Source organism: Hippopotamus amphibius, chromosome 17 (assembly GCF_030028045.1).
Source record: "Hippopotamus amphibius kiboko isolate mHipAmp2 chromosome 17, mHipAmp2.hap2, whole genome shotgun sequence".
In the NCBI taxonomy this organism is placed as follows: Eukaryota; Metazoa; Chordata; class Mammalia; order Artiodactyla; family Hippopotamidae; genus Hippopotamus; species Hippopotamus amphibius.
In genome coordinates, this window is record NC_080202.1 from 42,038,172 (window position 1) to 42,061,650 (window position 23,479).

Below are 23,479 nucleotides of genomic sequence, written 5' to 3' on the forward strand. Positions count from 1 at the left end.
CCAGGGAGCCATTGGTCCTCACACATCTCTGCTCTGTCCATGCTGTGCTGACCCTGGTGTTTCTCTCTTGGGGAACCACCTCTTAAAAACCTGTTTACCACTTTTGTGAGTTCTGAGGGGAGGGGACTGCTTTGCTATGGCCCCTAAGAAATGGTGACAAACCTCACAGGACTAGGGTCAGGAGAGCTGGAGTATTCAGGGAAGGCTGTACAAAGAAAGATGAACTTGAGTTGGCTTTTGAGAGGTTCATAGGACTTCCACAGGCAAAGCAAAATAAAGGATTTTCGATGGGCAGAGGCACAGACAAACGTAGGAATGGGTATGGTGTAACTAGCATATAGTGAGCTGCTTAGGCTGGAATGGAGGGCAGCCACGACAGTAGAAAAGGCAAATAAAGTAGGTTGGATTGGTAGGGCAGAATCAAGATTGGCAGCTGTTGAAAATCACTCTTTTGATGCGGTTAGCAAGTGCCTGTTGGGAAAAGTAATAACTCATTATGTAAGTGAACAGAAGGTAAGCAGGCTGGCTCCAGGGACAGGCTACCGTAAATAGGACATACTTTGGGGAGCCTGCTGCTGGATGTTCCTTGCAATGTTGTAATGGAACCCAGCTACACAAGCCTAACACACCAGAGAAGAAAGCTGCTAAGTGAATCTAAAGAGTTGACAAGACCACACTTTTATCTTTTAACCATGTGCTTTCAGCCCTGCCAGGGGGACCGATAGCTCCCTGAGGGTGGAGATTATATACCTCTCATCACTTCAGCCAACAAGGAAAGAAAGCAATGGTAGAATGAGAGTGACTGGGGAGGACATCAAATCAACATAGCTTTTTGAGTTGAAGGAATTTTACTATCATGTCAACTCTGGCCTTCTTATCAACTCAACTTGTCAAAATAGTCTAATGGCTTGGTATTAGGATCCAATTCCAGAAAGATCTCCCAGGAGAGGAGTTCCTTTAAAGATCCTGGGGGAGCTTCCCTGGTGGCCCAGTGAAGAAGAACCCGCCTGATACTGCAGGGGACACGGGTTCAATCCCTCGTTCCCTGCTCCAGGAAGATCCCACATGCTGCGGAGCAACTATGCACGTGTGCCACAACTAATGAGCCGGTGCGCCTAGAGCCCGTGCTCTGCAACAAGAGAAGCCTGTGCAACGAGAAGCCTGCGCACCGCAGTGAAGATGCAACGCAGATGCCCCACCCCCTGCAAGAAAAAATAAATCCTGGGAATATACTTTTAAGTAAAACAACAAACTGTATCTCAGTCCTAGCGACTGAAGAGAACGATCAAGTGAGAATCAGGTGGAAAGGCGGCTTTGATTTTCAGTTTGTGGGTTCTGAATATGAAATTTTTTTTTTGTAACTTTCTGAAATGGTTTAGGAAAACGATTTACTGCTTCTACATACCTACATAGAGATATAGAGGGAAACAGAGAGGATATAAAGAACATGGACAAAATATTAAAAATTGGGGACTTCCTAGGTGGCGCAATGGTTAAGAATCCACCTGCCAATGCAGGAGACACGGGTTTGATGCCTACCCCAGGAAGATACCATGTGCTATGGAGCAACTAAGCCCATGCTCCACAATGATTGAGCCCATGTGCCACAACTGCTGAAGCCCACATGCCTAGAGCCTGTGCTATGTAACAAGAGAAACGACCACAACGAGCAGCCTGCGTACCACAATGAAGAGTAGTCCACACTCGCCACAACTAGAGAAAGCCTGTGTGCAGCAACGAATACCTAACACAGGCAATAAATAAATAATAAATAAATAAATATAAATAAATAAATGAAAAAATTGGTGAGTCTGCGCAAAGGATATGCAGGAATCTGAATCTGAATTAATTATTGTCCTTACCTGAATGAGACAGAAAATGATAATGAAAGTCATCACTGCTCCAGTTACACATATTGCCAGGATGAGTTTCTTGTTATAGTTGTATCCTGGGACTTCTTTTGTGAGCTAAAATAATAAATAACATTTTTTTAAAACAAGAAGATTGAAAAGATGAAAGCGAACTATCCTTAAATTACTATAAAACTCAATCCTTTCAGGCCAGAAGCTTCTAGAAGAACAAGCCAAATTTAATGGTATTCATCTTCTCATTAGCATTTTCTTCTACCATTTATTTATCTGTGTGTTATGTCCTCTTCTCGTCTACCCTAGGAGTAGTGGCACATTCTCTACATGAGCCAAGGGGGAGATCACTGTCTTAGCCAGGTTCATGGCTGAAACAAGATACAGACTAGGAGCCCCTGGGATTCCTGCTTGGGCACTTTAATGGCACGTCCTACACTGAGTACACGTGCAGCTCCCGTGTTTCAGGGCTCATCCTCACCTCACTGGGCTCCTGCTCCTTCTGTTCACCCTGGGCTCCTGCGCTCTCACTGATATAGTTCTCGGTTTTCCACGGGTCCGTATCCCATTCTGCCTTCGATGCCTTTACTTGTTGCTGCTCACTGAGGAGCTTCATCAGGAGGCCTGTGCTGGAGATGAGCTTGGCACAGGCCAGCTGCACGTGGGTCTCCAAGCAGTCCATTTTCAAAGTCCGGGTAACATGAGAAATGAGCCCTCTCACATTATTGTTGGGGATGAGGGATGATAGCTGCTGGTTTAGCTGAGCTTCAAATTGATCACCCGGGGATGTGAGTGCTGGGAACGTGGAGCCTGGGGGCTTAGAGGATAATTCAGTGCCCACGCTGTGGTCCTCCCACTGTGCTTCGTTGGTGTGTTGAACAGTTGGGATAAAGTTGTCTGCAGCAACAGCAGAATGTGCCGTGGGGACACTCTTATGGGCAGTGATTCCAGGGCCGGTTCCTCCTGGCAGAATAGAGTTTGTAATTTCTTCAAAGACATTTTGTGCAGTATTGCTTTCTGGAGTAGGCTTCTCTGTAGAAGGGTCTGCAAGAGAAAATAATTCTGGAAAAGGATTTTCTTGAGAAGTCAGTTCTCCTGAAGATGAAAAAGCCTCTCTTGGAGGGGAATTTATGAGGCTTCTCACTGCTGAGAAAGGACGCCTCACAAGCATCATTCTACTGGGAGAACCTTTCTCTGTGAACTTTCCACGCAATTCGGCTTTGGGTCTTCTCTGGACCAGACCAGACTGAATTTTATGGAAGATGTATTTTTTCCCGGAATGTGAGATTAGTTGAGAAGTCTTCAGATTTATAACTCTAGCATATGCATCTTCTAAAACAGCAATAGTGGAGGGTAAGTCTTTTGATTTCTTTTTAACCTGAGATGGGGAGTTTGGAGGGATGGAGCCAGAAAGCCTGCCCCTTGAATACTGTTTCAGGAAAGAAGAGGCTGCTGCCTTATCTTCCTTTATGAATGCAGGCTCTGTGGTGAAGGAGTTTCCCACTAACTCCTGGGGCCTCTGCACCATGTGAAGCTGTTCCAGCTCTGCTGGGGATGGGCTCGTGAGACTTCTTTCTCTGGCAGTGTTCTCCACAAATGGCTGGGCATTCTGTTTCCTCCTGACGCTCTCATCTCCCACTGCTTTGAAGTGCCTTTTCTTTATGCCCCTTGGGTCCTTGAGGATGCTGTTCCCTCTCAGCAGCCTTTCCCCTACACTCTCAGTCTTTGCTAGGCTGTTTTCCTGTGGTTCGGCAGTTTCCAATTTCTTTTGAAAGATTTGGTGCTTCAATTTGGGACCTAAAGGTTTGGAATGTATGAGCATGGCAGTTTTTTCTTTCTTTTTAATCTCATCACTTTGTTCTTGAATTTCTGCATCTAACAAATTTTCCAGAAAATAGACTTTCCTCAATTTATTTTTATCAGCTGAATTGTTGGGTATAGGGTTGATGGAAGGGTTCCTTATATTGTTTTTCAAATGGCCCAGCAGCGTATCTGCATCTTGTACATTTGGAAAAAGAAGCTGAATGACTGGTAATAATGTTGATTCCACATCTCGTAGATTTCCCTCTGAGAAATAAGGCAGTATGTAGTTTAGTGCACCGATAACATCACTTTCAGCATTCGAGTCCAGCTGCTCATTCATGAAGGTTGACAAGCTGACAGCACTTTGGTCTGAGGATGCCCTCTCTGGCTCAATAGTCAGCTCGGTGCTGTTGTTCTTCTTCCGGGCTTGTAACACCTTCATGAACGATCCTTCTGCATTCCCTAGAGATGCTTCTTCATCTGTCAAAAAAGAAGAGACTGGTTTTGATAACTGAAGACGGTTGGGACAGCTTTTTGTCAGTTCACAGACATGTATCCCATCCAATAGATTAGGAATCAGTCAACATCTGAGGGCCACTTAGGAGAAAAGGAAACCCAAACTTAAGACTATGATTGGCAACCACAAAAGGTGAAAAAAGTATCTTTTGAAGAAGTGGCTATCTACTGGGAAAATTCCAAAGCATGAAATATAGTAACTGTATTTAGGATTACTCCACTGGTGGACAGAGGCCAACTGCCCAGGACTCAAGAAAAGCCAAGACTGGAAGACAAATATTCCCCTACTCAGCTGGGCGCTCTGCAGATCTGCTGTGACTCTCCACGTTCACATACCCCATCCTGTCCTGCCTCAGATGCAGAGGAGTGTGAGGTTCCTCTCTCCACCTCTTCAGTGTGCTTGTGTTCCTGCTGCTTTCACAGATGACTGTGACAACAGCTGCTGCTAACAGGTCTTCATCATGACAAGCCCTTTTCCACCCACCCACTGAAGCCTTTGCTCAGTCCCTGCTTCTGTATGTCCCAGCCCCCATAACAGAAGGCTCTATATAGAAAAACACACTATGTCTACCCTGGCTCTTTGCTAAAATTTGGGCAGGGACCTGAGGTATAACTTAAGAGATTTTCCAGAGTCTATGCCAATGTGGAATGGTCAACAAATCAATGCAGTAAAACTTGAGATCCTAAAATGCAGAAGGGAAAAAGCAACTTCAGTCAGATGCCTACTTTGCTTTCATTTCATTTCACTTCTAATATTGCGAGCTTTACTTGGGAACCATGCAAAGCTTCTGACTGTGTGAAGGTAATGTGTACCATTGTGTAGCTGGGCTTCTCATCCAAAAGGATTAAAAATATATTTGGTGGTGATGGTGAGGGTCAAAGAAGCAGTGGAGAGTCATGAGAAAGGAGGAACATGGGCTTGCAGAGAGCCCCACACTGGGGACAGGAGATCTGGGAACACGGGTCATAGCACTTAACACCTCTGCTCTCGTTGTTCCTCACCTGTAAAAGATTAAAAATGCCTTTTCTGCCCACTTTGGGCGAGAAAGGAGTAATATAATTGGTAAAAAAAAAAGTTGTTTGGGGGAATTCCATGGCTGTCTAATGGTTAGGACCTGGCACTTTCACTGCTGTGGCCCGGGTTCAATCCCTGGTAGGGGAACTAACATCCTGCAAGCTGTGTAGTGTGGCCGCCCCCAAAACACCTGTCTTGAAAAATCTGCAATATAGTCTTTACTAAGTAGCAAAGTGTTGTTACTTATGATGTGCTCTAGATCATTGAAAGAGAGCTGTATTCAAGGTATCTGGGCATGAAAGCACATTTTGGAAGTCATCAAGTTAGTGCCAATAAATCTAATACATAGAAAAATAGCTGAAAGCACCTGAGTGTTTTGTGGATAGAAAAGCTTGAGATTCAGAGCTAGTCGAGAGCTGGACAGTGTAAGCATAAATTCAGAGCTGGACAGCTCTCCCATCCATTAGGAGGGCTAGGTAGCTGCTTCTGCTTATGGAACCAGAAACTCTCAGGCCCCAAATAGGACATAAAACAGCATCACTTATACTCTTTCATGAAATTGCAAAAACAAACCAAATAAACAAAAATATATTTACACCTGGCTTATAAGACAAAGGGTACTCGAGACCTAATGTATATAAAATCAGTTTACAAACTGTGATGCACTATATATGAATGAGTTCTCATTTGCAGAGAGCACAGTTTAGGATATGTGGCCATTAATGTTAATTCCCTTCCCCCTTCCATTCCTTTTTCTTGTTCCTGTATGTACACAAATCACTTACATTCTTAAACTAACACTGTAACTGAGCTATTATTAGCTTAATAATGTAACCAAGAATACGATTTTTAGCAAGGGAGTAGTTCTTAGAATCTTAGGGAGCTGGAACTCTGAATTACTGAAGAAAAATAATGTAATTACATCATTAATTTTAAAATGTATCCTCATTTAGTAAAACTAAAATTTTAAAAATTAAATTAAATTAAACATAGAAAAATTATCATCAGGCAATTGAGGCTCACCACAAGGTGCGGCATTTGTCAGGCATTCACCATCGCAACGCAGCTTGACTGTCTTACAGACAACTTCAACTGTATTTTTAAATTGGCAGAGGCAGCAGGCCATGCGGCTGGGTAAGATCCTATACATGGAAACACAGATAATTAAATTTGTGGTAAAGCAGTTACTTGAGTAGGTAGGAGAGGCAGGCCAAGGCCACCACAGACCAGTGCCAAAAGGAGTTCTTGGGGCATCTGGACTGGAGAATTGGAGAGGGACCGGTTGTCCAATTGCTGCTCTTGACTAGTGCAAAGAAATATAGAGGAGGAGAGAGGTGCCCAACAGAAGGATTAGGATGGCAGTAGGTATGGTATGCCTAGAAAAAAGGGAACAGGGATTAGAATTGGGTGACATTGATCCGTAGTTTAATTCAGAAGTATCTCCTTCCATCCTGAAAGCCTCACTTTGGGTTGAGAGTACACAGGAAGAAGGCAGACTTCTAAGAAGAGTCTGAATGAGTCCCCACCTTCTGGAGTCCCTTTCTCAATTCCTATTTGTGAGTAGTAAATATATCAGAAAGTATTCTAGGAACAAAAAATCATTGTGTGGTGAAACAATAACAGAGATCACACTGGCCAAATCTGGACAACTGGAACATTCTAAAGAATAACATTATCATTACAATAAGGTATAATGCAATTAATTTAAAGAAGAGCACGAGTCCATAATGACACTCAAAAGGAAAAGAAGGGGAGCTCTTCTTTATAGAAGAATGTCAGCTAATAAATGCAGAAGGAATGACAGAATTAAGAAAGTGTCATTTTGCAACTACCAGTGTAATAATTGATTCAGAGAAGGATTATCACTGATGCCCAGCTGGGTGAAGTTGTTTGAAAGTAGGATCTTCACTGATCCCAAAGTATCACCCCACATATTATTTATCAATTACCAAGAGGAAAAATAACTTTACAATGGAGAGATATGGAAGATACCACCTGAACCAAGTGATCAAACTTAGCAGTGGGCCACCTGAAGTGTTGAAGTAGGAAGGACACATCGCCTATGTAGTATTCTTTCCCACAATGTTTCCTTTGGATCTAATGAGGAAACACAAATCCAGACTGTGGGGCAATTTATAAGACAAGTGGCTTAGGCTCTTCAAAAATGCCAATGTCATAAAAGACCAAAAAGAAGAAATAGCAGGGAAATATCTAGATTAATGGAATCAGAGACATGACCTGCAATGCCTAATCTTTGATTGGACCCTGTATCAAAACAAAACAGACTTAAAGAATGTTATTGGCTTCTGGCCAAGATGAAGTAACAAGCACCAGTTTAACCTCCCGCCTGAAAGTGTGAAAATATGGCACAAAATATAGGAAACAAGTTTTCAAGAACCTGGACCTCAGGCAATAAAGTTCCATGATCTCCAAGAGATGGGAAATAAAGCGATCCCTAAGACTGCCCTGGCTTACTTCTTATACTTTTATTTATTTTTATTTACTTTTTATTTGGGGCTGCGTTTAGGTCTTTGTCGCTGTGCGGGCTATTCTCTAGTTGTGGCAAGGACGGGCTACTCGTTGTTGAAGTGCGGGGCTTCTCATTATGGTGGCTTTTCTTGTTGTGGAACATGGGTTCTAGGTGCACGGGCTTCAGTAGTTGTGGAGCACAGGTTCAGTTGCTCCGCGGCAAGTAGGATCTTCCCTGATCAGGGCTCAAACCTGTGTCCCCTGCACTGGCAGGCGGATTCTTAACCACTGTGCCATCGGGGAAGTCCAGCTTAGCTTCCTTCTTTAGGAGAGTTTCCAGGTCATGGTACAGGGGAAAGAAGCCCAGGCAAAGACTGACGGACTCCCTGACCGAGGAAATGGAGCTGAGAGTCTGGGAGAACCAAGGTGACTAGAGTTCACAAAGCAAAGTACTGGAGACAAAAGAAGTGGACAAAGAACTCTCGAGATATGCAGAGGGATCTCTTGAGTACTCAACAAAGTATTGGTCAGTGCATCCATGTGAGGAATTCCTTGATGCCAGGAGAAGAACCATATGAAAGGATTAATAATAAGAATAACTGGATCTCACACCAGGTTGGGAATAGTACCTGTTCCTACAAGTCAGACTGGAAAACCTCATGATACTCAGAAAGCACTTGCCTCAGTAGCTGCAAATAATGAGCGCTACACTAAAGGCTACTTGGAGTCCTGCCCAACAGATCTTAAAAGCTAGACCTCAAAGAATAAAATTGTTTTGAATAACCTAATTTCACCCGAAACAAAGCCCAAGCATTTTATAGGGATATAAAAATATATAGCACACAATCAACTAAAATTCACAATATCTGGGATCATATGAAAAATTACCAAGCACGCAAAGAAGCAGGAAAATATGACCCCTATTGAGGAGAAAAGGCAATCAATCAAAACGAACCCATAATCTCTACAGATGTTACATTTCACAAAACAGAACATTTAAAAAGTTATTATCTATGAAAAACAGTTACTATAACTGTACTTCATATGTTAAAAAACCCAGACTAAAGAGACATGGAAGATGTAAAGCAGACCGAAATTGAGCTTCTAGAGATTGAAAACAATGTCTAAATGCAAAAGACACTGGATGAGGTTAATGACAGATTAGACAGTGCAGAAGACAGGGTTAGTGAACATTAAGGCATAGCAATAGGAAGTATCCAAAATGATGCACAGAGAGTAATGAAACAGAACACCAACAAAAATGAATAGAGCATCAGTGAGTTGTGCAACGATTTCAAGTGGTCTAATATATGTGTACTTAGAGTCCATGAAGGAGAGGAGAAATACAAAAATTTGAAGAAATAATAGGCAAAAATTTCCCATATTGGTAAACAGTATAAACCCACAAAGTCAAGAAGATCAATGGACTTTAAGCATAAGAAACATGGACAAAACTACACCAAGGTACAAATAATACTCAAATTACTGAAAACCAGCAAGAAACAAACAAATTTAAAAGCAGACAGAGGAAAAAACTATACACTACATACAGAGGAACAAAGATAACAATGACAGCAGACTTCTTGTTGGAAACAATGTAAACGAGAACTCAGTGGGATAACATCTTTAAAGCAGTGAATTGAATTCTATCAAGCTGGAATGCTATACCCAGATCTTTCAAAACAAAAGCGAAATAAAGACTATCTCAGACATACAAAAGCTGAAAGAATTAATCACTGGTAGACTTCCACTCTAAGAAATGCTCAAAGAAGTATTTTTAAGCAGAAGGAAAAATAATAACATTGAAATATGGATGTACAAAAGAATAAAAGCACTGGAATTGGGATTTCCCTGGTGGCACAGTCCTTAAGAATCCACCTGCCAATGCAGAGGACACGAGTTTGATCCATGGTCCAGGAAGATGCCACATGCTGTGGAGCAACTAAGCCCATGTGCCATAACTACTAAGCCTGCTCTCTAAAGCCTGCAGGGCACAATTAATGAGCCTGCATACCACAACTACTGAAGCCTGTGCACCTGGAGCCTGTGCTGCACAACAAGAGAAACCACTGCAGTTAGAAACCTGCCCACTGCAATGAAGAGCATTCTCCACTGGCCACAACTAGAGAAAGTCCATGTGCAGCAATGAAGACCCACTGCAGCAAATAAAAATAAAAAATAAACTAACTAAATAAAAAATTTTAAAAAAGAACCCTGGAATTGGTAATGACATAGGTAAATATATGTCTTTTCTTTTATCTTTTTTTTTCTTTTGAGACTTGAACCCATTGTCTTTTCTTTTTCTTAAAGAGAACTTTATTATTTTTTGGCTGTATTGGATCTTTGTTGGCAGTGCGAGGCCTTCTCAGTGTGGTGCCTTCTCTTGTTGCAGAGCACAGGCTCTAGGGCGTGGGCCTCAGTAGTTGCGGCCCACGGGCTCTAGAGCACAGACTCAGTAGTTGTGGCACATGGGCATAGTTCCTCCACAGCATCTATGCTCCACAGGGATCCTCCTGGACCAGGGATGGAACCTGTGTGCCCTGCATTGGCAGCCAAATTCTTAACCATTGCATCACCAGGGAAGTCCCTATAAGTTTTTTCTTATTATTTAAATCTCTTTAAAAGATAATTCATCATTTAAACAAAAAACCATAATATAGTGTGCTGTTTATGACATAAGTAAAAGCAAAAGATATGAAAAAAATAGCACAAAGTCCCGGAGGGGAGAAATGGAAGTACACTATTGTAAGGCTCCTATATTACTCAGAAACTGTATATCATTTGAGGATAGACTGTGATAAGTTAAAGATGGACACTATAAACCATAAAGCAGCCACTAAAATAACAAAATCTGAGTTATAACCAATTAGCAAAGGAAATAAAATAAAATAATAAAATGTACTCAATCCAAAAGCAGGAAGAAAAGGGAAAAAGGAATAAGGCATAGATGAGACAAATAGAAAACAAATGGCAAGACAGTAGATTTAAATGTAATCATATCAAAAATTGCAGTAAATGTAAATGATCTAATCACCCTAATTAGAAGAGCTGTCACACTAGATAAAAAAGCAAAAGCCAAATATATATCTTCAATAGGAAAATAACAGGTTAACAGGATAGAAAAAACTATTCTATGCTAATACTAATCAAAAGAAAGCTGGAGTGGGATATATTAGTTTAAGAGAAATCAATGTCAAAGCAAAGAATATTACCAAGGATAGCGAGTGTTATTTCATGATGATAGAAAGGTCAATTAATGAAGAAGACATAATCTAAAAAATTGTCCACCTGATAATGCAGCTTCAAAATTTATGAAGGAAAAGTGAGAGTGGCATGGAGAAACAAAAAAAATCTACAATTATAGTTAGGGAGTTCAATGTTCCTCTCTCACAACTGATAGAACAAGTAGGTAAAATATCAGTAAGGATGAGAAGACTTGAACAACACTATCAACCCACTTGACCTAATTGACATTTATAGAACACTCCACCCAAATCAGCAGTATACATATTTTGTATTAAGTGAACACATAACATTTACCAAAATAGATCATATTCTTGTCTATTCCCAGAATTTATTGGCTATAAAACAAGTCTCAATGAATTTAAAAGGATTTTAGTCATTCAGTATATGTCCCTGACCACAAAGGAATAAAATTAGAAATTAACAAATCCAAAAAATCTCCAAATATTTGGAAACTAAACAACACACTTCTAAGTAACTTTATGGTCAAAGAAGAAATCAAGATGGAAATCAGAAACTATTTTGAACTGATTGAAACTGAAAACATAATATGTCAACATGTGGGATGTTGCTAATGCCAACCTCAGCTTCCTCACCTTCCACCTTCAACTAGAAAAAGGAGAGCGAATTAATCACAGAGTAAGAGAAGAAAGAACACAATAAACATCAAAGTAGAAATGAGTAAAATGGCAAAGAAAAAAATACTACAGATATTAAGAGGATAATAAGAGAATATCACAGGATTCCTTATACCAATAAATTCAAGATGAAATGGACAAATTCTTTGAAAGACATGCACTGCTGAAGTTTCCTCAAAAATAAAGATGTGACTTAAACAGCACTGTTAATGAAATTGGATGTGCAGTTTAAAACCTTCGGACAAAGAAAGCTTCAAGTCCATGTGGCTTAACTGATGAATTCTACCAGACATTTAAGGAATAAAATAATGCCAATTCTACACAACCTCTACCAGAAAGTTGAAGAGAAGAGAATACTTCCCAACTCATTTATAAGGCCAACTTTCACCATATCAAAATTAGACAATGACATTATAAGAACACAAAAGTATACACCAATATCTCTCATGAACACAGAGGTGAACATTCTTAACAAAATTTTAGCATATCAAATCCCATAATATACACAAAGATAATATATCATGACCAAGTGGGGTTTATCTCAAGAATGTAAGGTTGGTTTAATATTTGAAAATCAATTTACCCAAGTTAATACACTAAACAAGAAAAATCACATAATCGTTGCAACAGATATAGGGAAAATATGACAAAATCTAACATCCATTCCTGATTAAAGCAAAAAACAGCCCTCAGTAGACTGGCAATGGAAGGAGACTACCTCAACTTGATAAATGACTTCTACAGAAAACCTAACATCATATTTAATGGTGAAAGGCAAAGTGCTTTCTCTCCAAGACCAGGACAAAGGCAAGGATGACTGCTCTCATTACTTCGATTTGATATTGCACTGAAGGTTCTAGCCACTGCAACAGGGCAACAAAAAGAAAAGAGATATTCAGAATGGAAAGGAAGAAGTAAAACTATCTTTATTTGCAGATAACATGATTATGTAGAAAACCTGACAGAATCTACAAAAATGCTACTGGAACTTTATCAAGTCTGCAGGGTACAAGATCAACATACAAAAAGATTAATTTGTCTCAACAAACAATCAGAGATTAAAGTTTTAAAATACCACTTATAATAGCACCAAACATACATAATATTTAGGATAAATCTGACAAAAGATGTAAAAGACTTGCACACTGGAAACTGGAAAATAGTGCTGGGGGCAATTAAGGAAGGCCTAATTAAATGGAGATATGATGTATTTATGGATCTGAAGATTCAATATTGTTAAAACGTCAGTTCTCCCCAAATTGATTTATAGACCAAAATTCCAGTAGGCTTTTCTACAGAAATTGAAAAGCTAATTCTAAAATTCATATGGAAATAAAATTTAGAATAATGAAAACAACTTTGAAACAGAACAAACTTGAAGAACTAATACTACCTGATTTCAAGGCTTATGAAGCTACACTTTGAAGACACTGTGATATTAGTGTAAAGATAGACAAAAAGATGAAAGGGACACATAGAAAGATCCGAAGTAGAGCAATGTGGACAACTAACTTTCAGGTTCAAAGGCATTTAAGTATAGAAACGACAGTCTTTTCAACACATGATGGTGGAACAACTGAATATCCACAAGGGGGAAAAAAATGAACTTCAATCCACACCATGTACAGAAATGAACTCAAGATCTAAATGTAAAGCCTAAAACTATAAAATTTCTAGAAGAAAACAGGAGAAAAATTTTATGACTTTGAGTTAGGCAAGATTTCTTAGATATAAGGCCAAATGCATAATCAATAAATGAAAAAAATGGATAAATTAGACATCATCAAAATAGAGAATTTCTGCCCTGCAAAAGACTCTCCTGAGACAAAGAAAAGATGAGTCCCAGAATGGGAGAAAATACCAACTGACATACTGGATAAAGAACTAGTTTCAAGAATATATAAAGACCCCTCAAAACTCCAGAAAAAATATAGACAAAAGATTTAAAGATATACAGATGGAAAATAAGCATATGGGAAAATGTCTGACATGATGAATCATCAGGGATGCAACAGTGAGATACCACTACACACCTATTAAACTGCCTAAAATCAAAAATACTGAGCATAGCAAGAACTGGCCAAAATGTAAAGAAAATGCATACACTCTCATATACTGCTGGTAGAGGTGTAAAATGATCAAACCACTGTGGAAAATAGGTTCCTTTAAAAGTTTCTTTAAAAGCTTAAGCATAGGGCTTCCCAGTGCCACAATGGTTAAGAATCCTGTGCAGGGGACACAGGATACATCCCTGGGCCAGGAAGATCCCACATGCCGCACAGCAACTAAGCCCATGCACTACAACGACTGAGCCTGCATGCCACAACTACTGAAGCCCACGCACCTACAGCCTGGGCTGCACAACAAGAGAAGCCACCGCACTGAGAAGTCCTCGCACTGCAAAGACGAGTAACCCCCATTCACCGCAACTAGGGAAAGCCCATGCACAGGAACAAAGACCCAACACAGCCAAAAAAAAAACAAAACATAAATTAAAGAACAAAACAAACAAACAAAAAGACTTAAGCATACTCCTACCAATGATCCAGCCATTCTACTGGCAGGTATTTACCCTAGAGAAATGGAAGTGTACATCCATACAAAGACTTGTACACAAACATTCATAGCAACTTTATCTGTAACAGGCAAAAACTGAAACAACTCAAATGTCCATCCATGGTGAATAGATAAACAGTGGTATATCCCTATAATGGAATACTATTCAGCAAGAAAAAGAAATGAATATTGACATATGCAACAATAGGGATGAACCTTAAAATAATCATGCTGAGTTAGAAGCCAGTTAGAAAGAGTATACACTGTATGATTCCATTTATATAGAATTCTAGAAAATGCAAACAGAAAGCAGATCAATGGTTGCATGGGGGTTGGGAAGGGCAAGGAATGATGGGAAAGAAGAATTCCAAAGAGATATCAAGCAACATTTTGAGGTGATGAACATTTTGACTTTGGTGATGCCTTCATGGTGTGTGTGTGTGTGTGTCTGTGTGTGTGTGTGTGTGTGTGTGTGTCTGTGTGTGTGTCAACACAGATTACTGTATGTCAATTACACCTCAAAGAGCTGTTAAAATATTATATAATAGAGACAATTGGGGAAATCTGCATAGCAACTCTTTATGAGGTCATATTATTGTGTAGGAATTTAATTTCTTCACTACTGTGTATTAACAGTAGTGTAGCTATATAGGGAAATAATTTTGAACACCCAGAGAGGAAGGCATCGAGCTGACAAGAGAGGGATCGAGATTGTGGCAGGTGCTGTGGGACGCTGAGGAAGATGAGGCTAGAGCAGTGACCAACAGATTTGACAGTGTGGTGACGACAGTCACTTGTCCACTGACCTGACAAAGATGGTTGGAACAGACTGCTAAACGTAGGGCCCTTTCCCCATACTAATCTCATGCAATCCCCTCAACTAGTCTTGTCATAACAGGAGGTTTCTATTAGCTTGCCATATTGGAGGGGGCATGGCACAATTTAAGGTGCTGTCAGTTGTGTAATAAATTGTCACGACAGGGCCCTACAAAAATAGTTTTTTAAAATGTAAAAAAATGAAATTTGACCCTTCCCACACACCATATATGAAAATTAACTCCAAATGAATCATAGGCCTAAATGTAACTATACAACTTCTGGAAGAAAACAGGAGAAAATCTTTGTGATTCTGGATTAGACAATGGGTCTCAGACAAAGGTTTCTTAGATAAGACACAAAAAAGCACAAACCGTATAAGAAAAATTGCTAAGGGACTTCCCTGGTGGTGCAGTGGTTAAGACTCTAACCTCCCAATGCAGGGGGCCCGGATTTGATCCCTGATCATGGAACTAGATCCCACATACATGTAGCAACTAAGAGTTCACAGGCCCCAACTAAGAAGCCCGTGACCCACAACTAGGATCCCCCGAGCTGCGACTAAGGAGTCCACCTGCCACCACTAAGACCCAGTAAAACCAAATAAATAAATAAATATTAAAAAAAAAAAGAAAAATTGCTAACTTAGAATTCATCAAAATTGTAAAACTTCTGGTCTTCTGAGACACATTAATACAATGAAGGTAAGTTACAATCTGGGAGAAGAAATTTATTAAACACGTATCTTAAAGGACTTTTTCCATTGCTTTATATATAAAGCACACTTAAAACAATATAAATAGCCAATTAAAAATGGAGTTGAATAGACACTTCACTTAAAAAGATATTTGCACATGAATAGACATTCAACATCATCAGCTATTAGAGAAAAGCAAGTGAAAACCACAATGAGATGCAACTACACACCTCCGAGAAAGGCTAAACTTTGTTTAAAAACAAATACAAGATATATATATATATATATATACTACCAACTGTAAAATAGTCAGTGGGAAGTTGTTGTATAACAAAGGGAGTCCAACTCGAGGATGGAAGATGCCTTAGAGGACTGGGGCAGGGAGGATGGGGGGGACTCGAGGGGGGGCGTCAAGGAAGGGAGGGAATATGGGGATATGTGTATAAAAACAGTTGATTGAACCTGGTGTATCCCCCCAAAAAAAATTAAAAAATAAAAATAAATAAATAAAATAAAAAAAAAAAAAAACAAATACAAGGATCAGATGAAGACGTGGAGCAGCTGCAACTCTCACAGACGGCTGGTGGGAAAGCAAAATGGCACAGCCACTTGAGAAAACAGTGTAGCCGTTTCTAAAGAAGTTAAATATGCACTTAGCATGTGATGAAGCAACCCACCCTTAGGGATTTTACACCAAAGAAATGAAAACATGTTCACACACATGAATGTTTTTAGAGGCTTTGTTCATAACAGCCAAAAAAACGAGAAAAACTCAAATGTTCATGAAATGATGAATGTGTAAACAACCTGTATATCCACACAACTAGACTACTACTCAGCAGTAGAAAGGAATGAACTACTGACAGCTGCAACAACATAGATGACTCTCCAAAGAGACTGGCTACGTGAAAGGAGCCAAAAAGAAAAGGCCACATACCACATGATTTCATTAATAAGATATTCTGGAAAAGACAAAGCTACATGGACAGAAATCAGACGGGTGGTTGCCAGGGGCTGGTAGTGGGAGGAGGTTGGCTTGACTGCAAAGGGACATGAGGGGTCTTTGGGAGTGCACAAGTTTTCTATATCTCAGATGTGGTGGTGGCTACAGAACTATACGTTTGTCAAAACACATCAAACTGTATATTTAGAAACAGTGAATTTCATTCAATGACAATTATACGAGGGTGAGTCAAAATTTATCCACACTCCTCCAGTTATGTTAAAACTTCTATAAATTCTACAGCCAGAGTACAGATAATTTTTGACTCACCCTCGTACGTAAAGAAATCTGACTTAAGAAAATAATGAAAAAAAGCCTATAAAAACAATTGAGTGAAAATAAATGTAAGAAAACCAACTTACAGTTTCTCCAATTCAAGGTTCATCATCAGGATGCTTTCAACTGTTGTAAGTGACACGTGTGTTCTTCCCATGTCTCTGAAGGAGAAGCCCAAACATGCAATGATATAAACCGAAAGACAAAAATTCTAAACTCAAAAAGATACTTAACATGTGATTCCTTCAATTCTGGCTTCTTATTTGCCATAGCTGATAATTCCAAACAGCTCTTAGGGAAGAAATTTAAGTTTGCATCATCATATTAATGACCTTGGTGCTGAATAGTACAATTTTGTTTTATTATCCTAATTTTTTGTTTTCAATTGCATCTACCTCTTTTGATCACTCTTTTTTTTTGCTTTCTGGGATAAACAATAGTCCTGCATGCATCTACATGTTCCATATCTATATGTGCTCTTCAACACTGTTCGCTTCCTCTGCTGGCTGTCTTACGCATATATATTCTTTCTTAATCCTTTTCTTTGCCAATAACTCTTCTTTCAATAACCCAGTTAAAATTAAAATTATGGCTTTTTAGCCAAAATACTCAATCTGACGAAAGTAAAAAAGAACAGAAATTACCTCATGAGCCATGAAACTGCAATACTTACAAATATTTTAACGCTGGCAATTTAAAAAGGTAAGAATCTTCAACTGTTGTCAAAGGATTACGATTGAGAATTCTGGAAAATGGGATGGAATTAAAATTATTGGCATTTTCAATTACTTCCATGAAAGTTTGCATTCTTTTTTTTTTTTTTTTTTGGTATGGAACTTGAAGGTAAAAAAAAAAATCATTTTCTGTCTTTACCTATGAATCACCCTTAGAATCCGTAAAGCATTCTTGCTTTGGGAACTACCCAGGTCTCTAGATGATAAAGTGGAGAAGAGAAACAGAAAAACACAATAGGAAAAAAGTGGATAGCAAAGAACAAATATGCCAAGGAACTTTTCAGGTCAAAAATCCTAGAAGTGACTATGCTGCTAGCAAGCCCTTGCTCTGTAAGAAATACTATTTCTAGTGTCTTTTATAATTCAAGGTGGTTTTTTTTTTCATATCTAGAAATTTTTTTAAATTTCATGGTTTAAACTACCCAGTTAAAGACAAAAAGAGGACCAATTCCTTCATTCTGAAGCCAAAGAAGACATAAATCCAAAAGGAACTGGTGAAAGCCATACTGCCATCATGGAGTCCCATGTGTATCCTTGTATCAGAGCCTTTGTTCCTGTGTATGTAATCACCTGCTTACTTGTCAGTCTCCTAGGTTATCAGCATCTTGAGAGCAGGGACCACACTTCATTTTCATTGTTATCCCTGTGCCTGACATAGTGCCTATTCTTTACTAGGTATTTAATAAATGGTTGTTGAATAAATAAATAACATTTTGTTTATACATCAATAAATGAACAAATTCATTTTTGGGAACAAATTTTTATTCCAAAATGCTGCAATCGATTTTCTAAGACACATAGGGGGAGAAAAAAAGAACCAAAAGAAACAGGAAGAAAGAAAACAAAATCTGCCTTTAGGCTAATTCTACTCAAGAAATATTAGCATATTTTGGTAGACTATTATAAAGATAATTATCACAACTAATATCTTTTGGGTTGCCAGGCATGTGTGATCAGCATTTCACATTTAATCTTCACAGTAACCTTATGTGATAGATATATTACCCCATTTAACAGTTAAGGAAACTGAGGGACTGAGAAATTATATAACTTGTCCTAAGTCATCAAGCTAAGAAGCAGAGCTGGAATTTGAACTCAGTTCTGACTCTAAAGCCTGTGTTTAACCTGTATTTAAAAAAAGGGGCGAAAAAAAAAAAAAGGCAGGGGGATAAAATATCTGTTATTTTAACCTTAATTTTGAGAGCAATAAATACAGAAATACATTTTCAAACTTCATCTGCCCATGTGGGAGAGCATCTATGAGAATTCTATTTTCTCTTTTTATTTCTTTTCCTGAATCATCTCCCATGATAAATATTAATTAGCCTATGCTCACTGAGACTTTAGAGATTTTTTAAAATGTTGCAGGCAAATCAGTAAAAATGATGGAGTAAGGACATCTGAAAATTCATCCCTCCCTAAAAGCAACGACAACAACAAAACTGGCAAAAATAGGTCAGAATCAACTTTTTCTGAACTCGGGCAATTTAACCAATGGGCTTGCAGCAAACGGCAAGGGGGACAACTTATTCAAGGAAAATGAATGAATTTCTATAAGAACAATGAGATCTGTGTTGCTTTAATTTGTCCTTGACCTTTGCTCTCCATGCCAGCGGTAACCTTGAAAAATAGCCCACATCCCTGGTACCAGAGGGGGCAGAATGGACTGGGAGGCCCTTCAAAGCCTCATTCCCAAAGAACTGCCATTGTTTTACATGTCTGGTGGTTCCCTGGAAGACCTCACTTGAAAGCCTTGCCTTTGACCTGACTGAGAGCTGCCTAGAACGAAAAGCCTCTCCTCAGGTGGCAGTTTTGGAACACATTTTCAAGTAAATACTTTAACATGGCAGTTGCATGAGGCAATGGATGACACTTTGGGGCAAAAAACAGCCTAACCAAAATGCTTAAAAAGAAGAGCTGAGGAATGAGATGTCCACAGAGACTTTGAAATGTCCCCACATATTGCTGGGAAGCTGGACGACCACAAGACAGATTCCTGGGAATCTACGGAAATAACTGCTAGCATTAATAAAGGAGTTCAGCAAGGTTGCAGGATAGAAGATCAATATGCAAAAACGAGCTGTATTTTTATACACCAGCAATGAGGAATCCAAAAATGAAATTAAGAAAACAATTCCATGTGTAACAGCATCAAAAAAATAAAGTACTCAGGAAAACATTTAACCAAATAAGTGCAAGAGTCACACTGAAAAGTACAAAGCTGTTGAAAGAATTGAAGAAGATCTAAATCAATGTAAAGACACACTGTGTTCACGGATCGGAAGAGAATATTATTAAAATTTCACTACTTCCCATTGGTGTATGGTTTCAGTGCAATTCCTATCAAAATCCCAGCTGACTTCTTTCCAGAAATTGCCAAGCGAATTCTAAAATTCATATGGCCGTTCAAGGAAACCGCATAACCCAAACAATGTTGGTAAAGAACAAAGTGGGAGGACTCACACATCCTGCTTTCAAAACTCAGTTCAAAGCTACTGCAGTCAGAGTGTGGTACTGGCATAAGAATAGACATGTAAATCGATGGAACAGAATTGATGGTACAGAAGTCAACCCTCACATTTATAGTCTATTGATTTTCAACAAGGGGGCCAAAACAACTCAATGTGGAAACAACAGTCTTTTCAAATGATGCTGGGACAAGTGTACATCCACACACAAAATAAGCAAGCTGGACTCCTCCACGTCCCACCATATATGAAAATTAACTCCAAATGGATCAAATATCCAAATGTAAGAGCTAAAGCTGTAAAACTCTTAGAAGAAAACACAAGAATAAATCTTTATGACCTTGCATTAGGCAGCAGTTTCTTAGATATGATACCAAAGCACAAACAACCAAAGGAAACATAGATGAAATGGACTTTATAAAAATTAAAAATGCTTCTGCTTCCAAGGACACTATCAAGAAAGTGAAAAAACACATAGAATGGGAGAAAATATTTGCCACTCATATATCTGATAAAGGTCTAGTATTCAGAACAACCAGAAAATATAAAGAACTCTTACAACTCAATAAAAAGATAAGTAATTTTTAAATTGCTCCAGAGAAGATATACAGATGGCCAATAAGCATATGAAAAGATGCTCAATGTCTTAAATCATTACGGAAGTACAAATCAAAGCCACAATGAGATACTATTGATACTTAATACTAACATGGCTATAATCAAACAGACAATAACAAATGCTGGCGAGTATATGGAGAAACTGGAAACCTCATACCTTGCTGGTGGGAATAGTGCAGCCACTGCAAGAAACAGTCTGGCAGGTCCTTGAGAAAGTTCAGCTAACACTTATCCTGTGACCCAGTAATTCCACTCCTAGCTATACACCCAAGAAAGATTTTAAAAACTATGTCCAAACAAACACTTGTGAATGTTCAAAGCAGCATTCTTCATAACAGCCAAAAAGTGGAAACAACACAAATGTCTATGAACTGATGGATGGAAGAATAACCGTGGCATATCTACACAATGGAATATTATTCAGCCTTAAAAAGGAGTGAAGTACTGCTATATGCTACAACATGGATGAACCTTGGAAATAACGCTACGTCAAAGAAGCCAGATACACAAAAAAGCCACATATTTTGTTTGTATGAAGTGTGCAGGATTGGCAAATCTGTAGAAACAGAAAGCAAATTCGTAGTTGCCAGGGCCTGGGAGGAGGGAGAAATGGAGAGTGATAGCTCATGGGTGCAGTATCTCTTTGTGGAACTGATGAAACTGTCTGTCTATTGAATCATTGACTTTAAAATGTCCGATTTCACATTATGTGGATTGTATCTCAAGAAAAAGAAAGTATCTTGTAAAATACAGGACACCAGTTGGCTGCAGACCAAACATGTTGGCAGATGGAGAAAGCAGGAGTGAAGGTTCAGACTGCTCCATGACCAAGGTCAGAGGCGGTCAGTGGTGAGGCTGGGAGCCATGCAGCTTGTTCTTGCCTTGGCAAGTCCCCTATGCTTCCTACTGTAGCCCATTCTTCTAGATTTTCTTAGTACAATTAAACTTGTTTGATTTGTAACACTCAGTTAACAGCCAGTATGATAACGTTAGAAAGAATGTGAGTGTCACATGTCTGGTTAAGCACAGTTCCTCAAACTTTGAGGCTATGAGAAAAAAAATTGGCATTAAATCCTGCCAGATCACTGGTGCGCTCCTGTGCAAGTAAATTCCTTCACCTCTGCATCTTCCTTTGCCCACTTTTCCCCAGTCATCAAGAATGACTATAAAGCAATATGAGTCAAAACAATTTAGCAGTGTGTTCTCCTTCCTCCAAAATTATCGCAGTCCTCTAACCCTTCACTTTTCTTTAGAGGTCCACGGCCTTGGTCCCATAAGCTCAGTGTTTCTTCTCAACCAAGCAGCCCTTCTCTAACAGAGTAATATCCTTGTGTTTATCCCTAATGAAATCAAACTATGGGGCCAAATTATCCTATTTCCTCCTGTCTTTAGTGCCATCTTTTATTCACTAAGTTTGTGCCTGGGCAACGGGGAGAATGAGTGAGAACGGAGTCAACAGCTCAATTTGGGGACCCTACAGCAACTGATTTCCCACAAACCACAGCACAGATGGCTTTAGATTCACAGTGGACACTGCACTAGAGCTTATTTCCATTTTGGTTCAACTTCCTCATTTTACAGATAACAGGTATGCTGACTCCTAGTCCATTGCCTTTTTGATATTCATGAGCTTATCTTTACAGAAGTAAAACGTGGCAACAGTGTTTATCAGCCTCAAAAGACCATCTCAGAGTCAAAGTTTAAAAAATGTTCTTCTCAATGGTTCTTAAAAATATATCTTATTTGAAGAAGAAAATTCAGATGTTTCTGCATGAGCCTTTTGCTGTAGAACAATGGGACAGATTAAAGGAAGCTCACAAAATAAGGGAACACTTCTTCCCTGCTATTTTTTTTTCTCCACATTCTTCTATACAGGTCCAGACAGATGGACTACATTTCCTTTTTATTAACTGAGGAGACACAGAAGAACTGAGGACTGAAGCATGTCATCACTGTCCTGAATGTACGGAAATCCTAAGAGCTTTAACTGAAAAAAATGTCCAAAGCAGGCCGTGAAAATAAATTTAAAATAAGACAACTCTAAAATCTCTATGCTAGAATCCCAAGGCAGGGGGCAGGTAGTCAAAGAAATAAGCAGAGTGACCTAGACCCTGTTCCAATATGTGTGAAGTATTTTGGGATGGAGTAACCCTCTTCTGTTATTCATCTACATAGGTCCATGAGAACACGACTCCCCATGAGAGGCTCTGCAATACAGGATGTCCAACTGCATCATGTAAACCCTTTCTCAGGAGGAAAATCCGAAAGAATCTGAAATGGTGAATCTGTATCTTAAGTCAAGTTCTGAGAATAGCCTTGACGTAGAGTCCCTGGCAGTGAGGAACAGAGGAAGATGCAAGGGCTGTGGAATCAGGCAGACCTGGGTTTGAATTCTGGCTGTCACTGTCTGGTACAGTGACTTGAGCAATGAACATCTCTGAGTCTTACTTAGTACCATTTACCTCATAAGGCAATTTGAGGATGAAATGAAAAGAGTGTATGCAAAGCACCTAGCATAGGCTGGGCACAGAGTAGGTGCTCAGAAGTAATGATGTTGGGACTCCCCAGGTGGTGCAGGGGTTGAGAATCTGCCTGCCAGTGCAGGGGAAACCAGTTTGATCTCTGGTCCCGGAATATCCCACATGATGCAGAGCAACTAAGCCCATCCACGAGAACTACTGAGCCTGCACCTAGAGCTCGCAAGCCAGAACTACTAAGCCCATGTCCCACAACTAATGAAGCCCGTGCACCTAGAGCCCGTGCAC

General features: G+C 39.4%; 1 protein-coding gene across 1 annotated transcript in view; it reads right to left on the bottom strand.

The window, feature by feature from the left end:
• Positions 1-2,295: 2,295 nt before the first annotated feature.
• The window catches only part of LOC130839583 (leucine-rich repeat-containing protein 37A3-like), a 63,433-nt gene continuing 42,249 nt past the window's right edge, over positions 2,296-23,479 (bottom strand). Inside the window, exons 7-10 of the mRNA XM_057713824.1 lie at positions 17,568-17,639; positions 16,981-17,055; positions 6,220-6,338; positions 2,296-4,145 (exon numbers count right to left, since the gene is read on the bottom strand). Of these exons, the coding sequence (XP_057569807.1) occupies positions 2,296-4,145; positions 6,220-6,338; positions 16,981-17,055; positions 17,568-17,639 (2,116 nt within the window). The remainder of the gene's footprint in view (positions 4,146-6,219; positions 6,339-16,980; positions 17,056-17,567; positions 17,640-23,479) is intronic.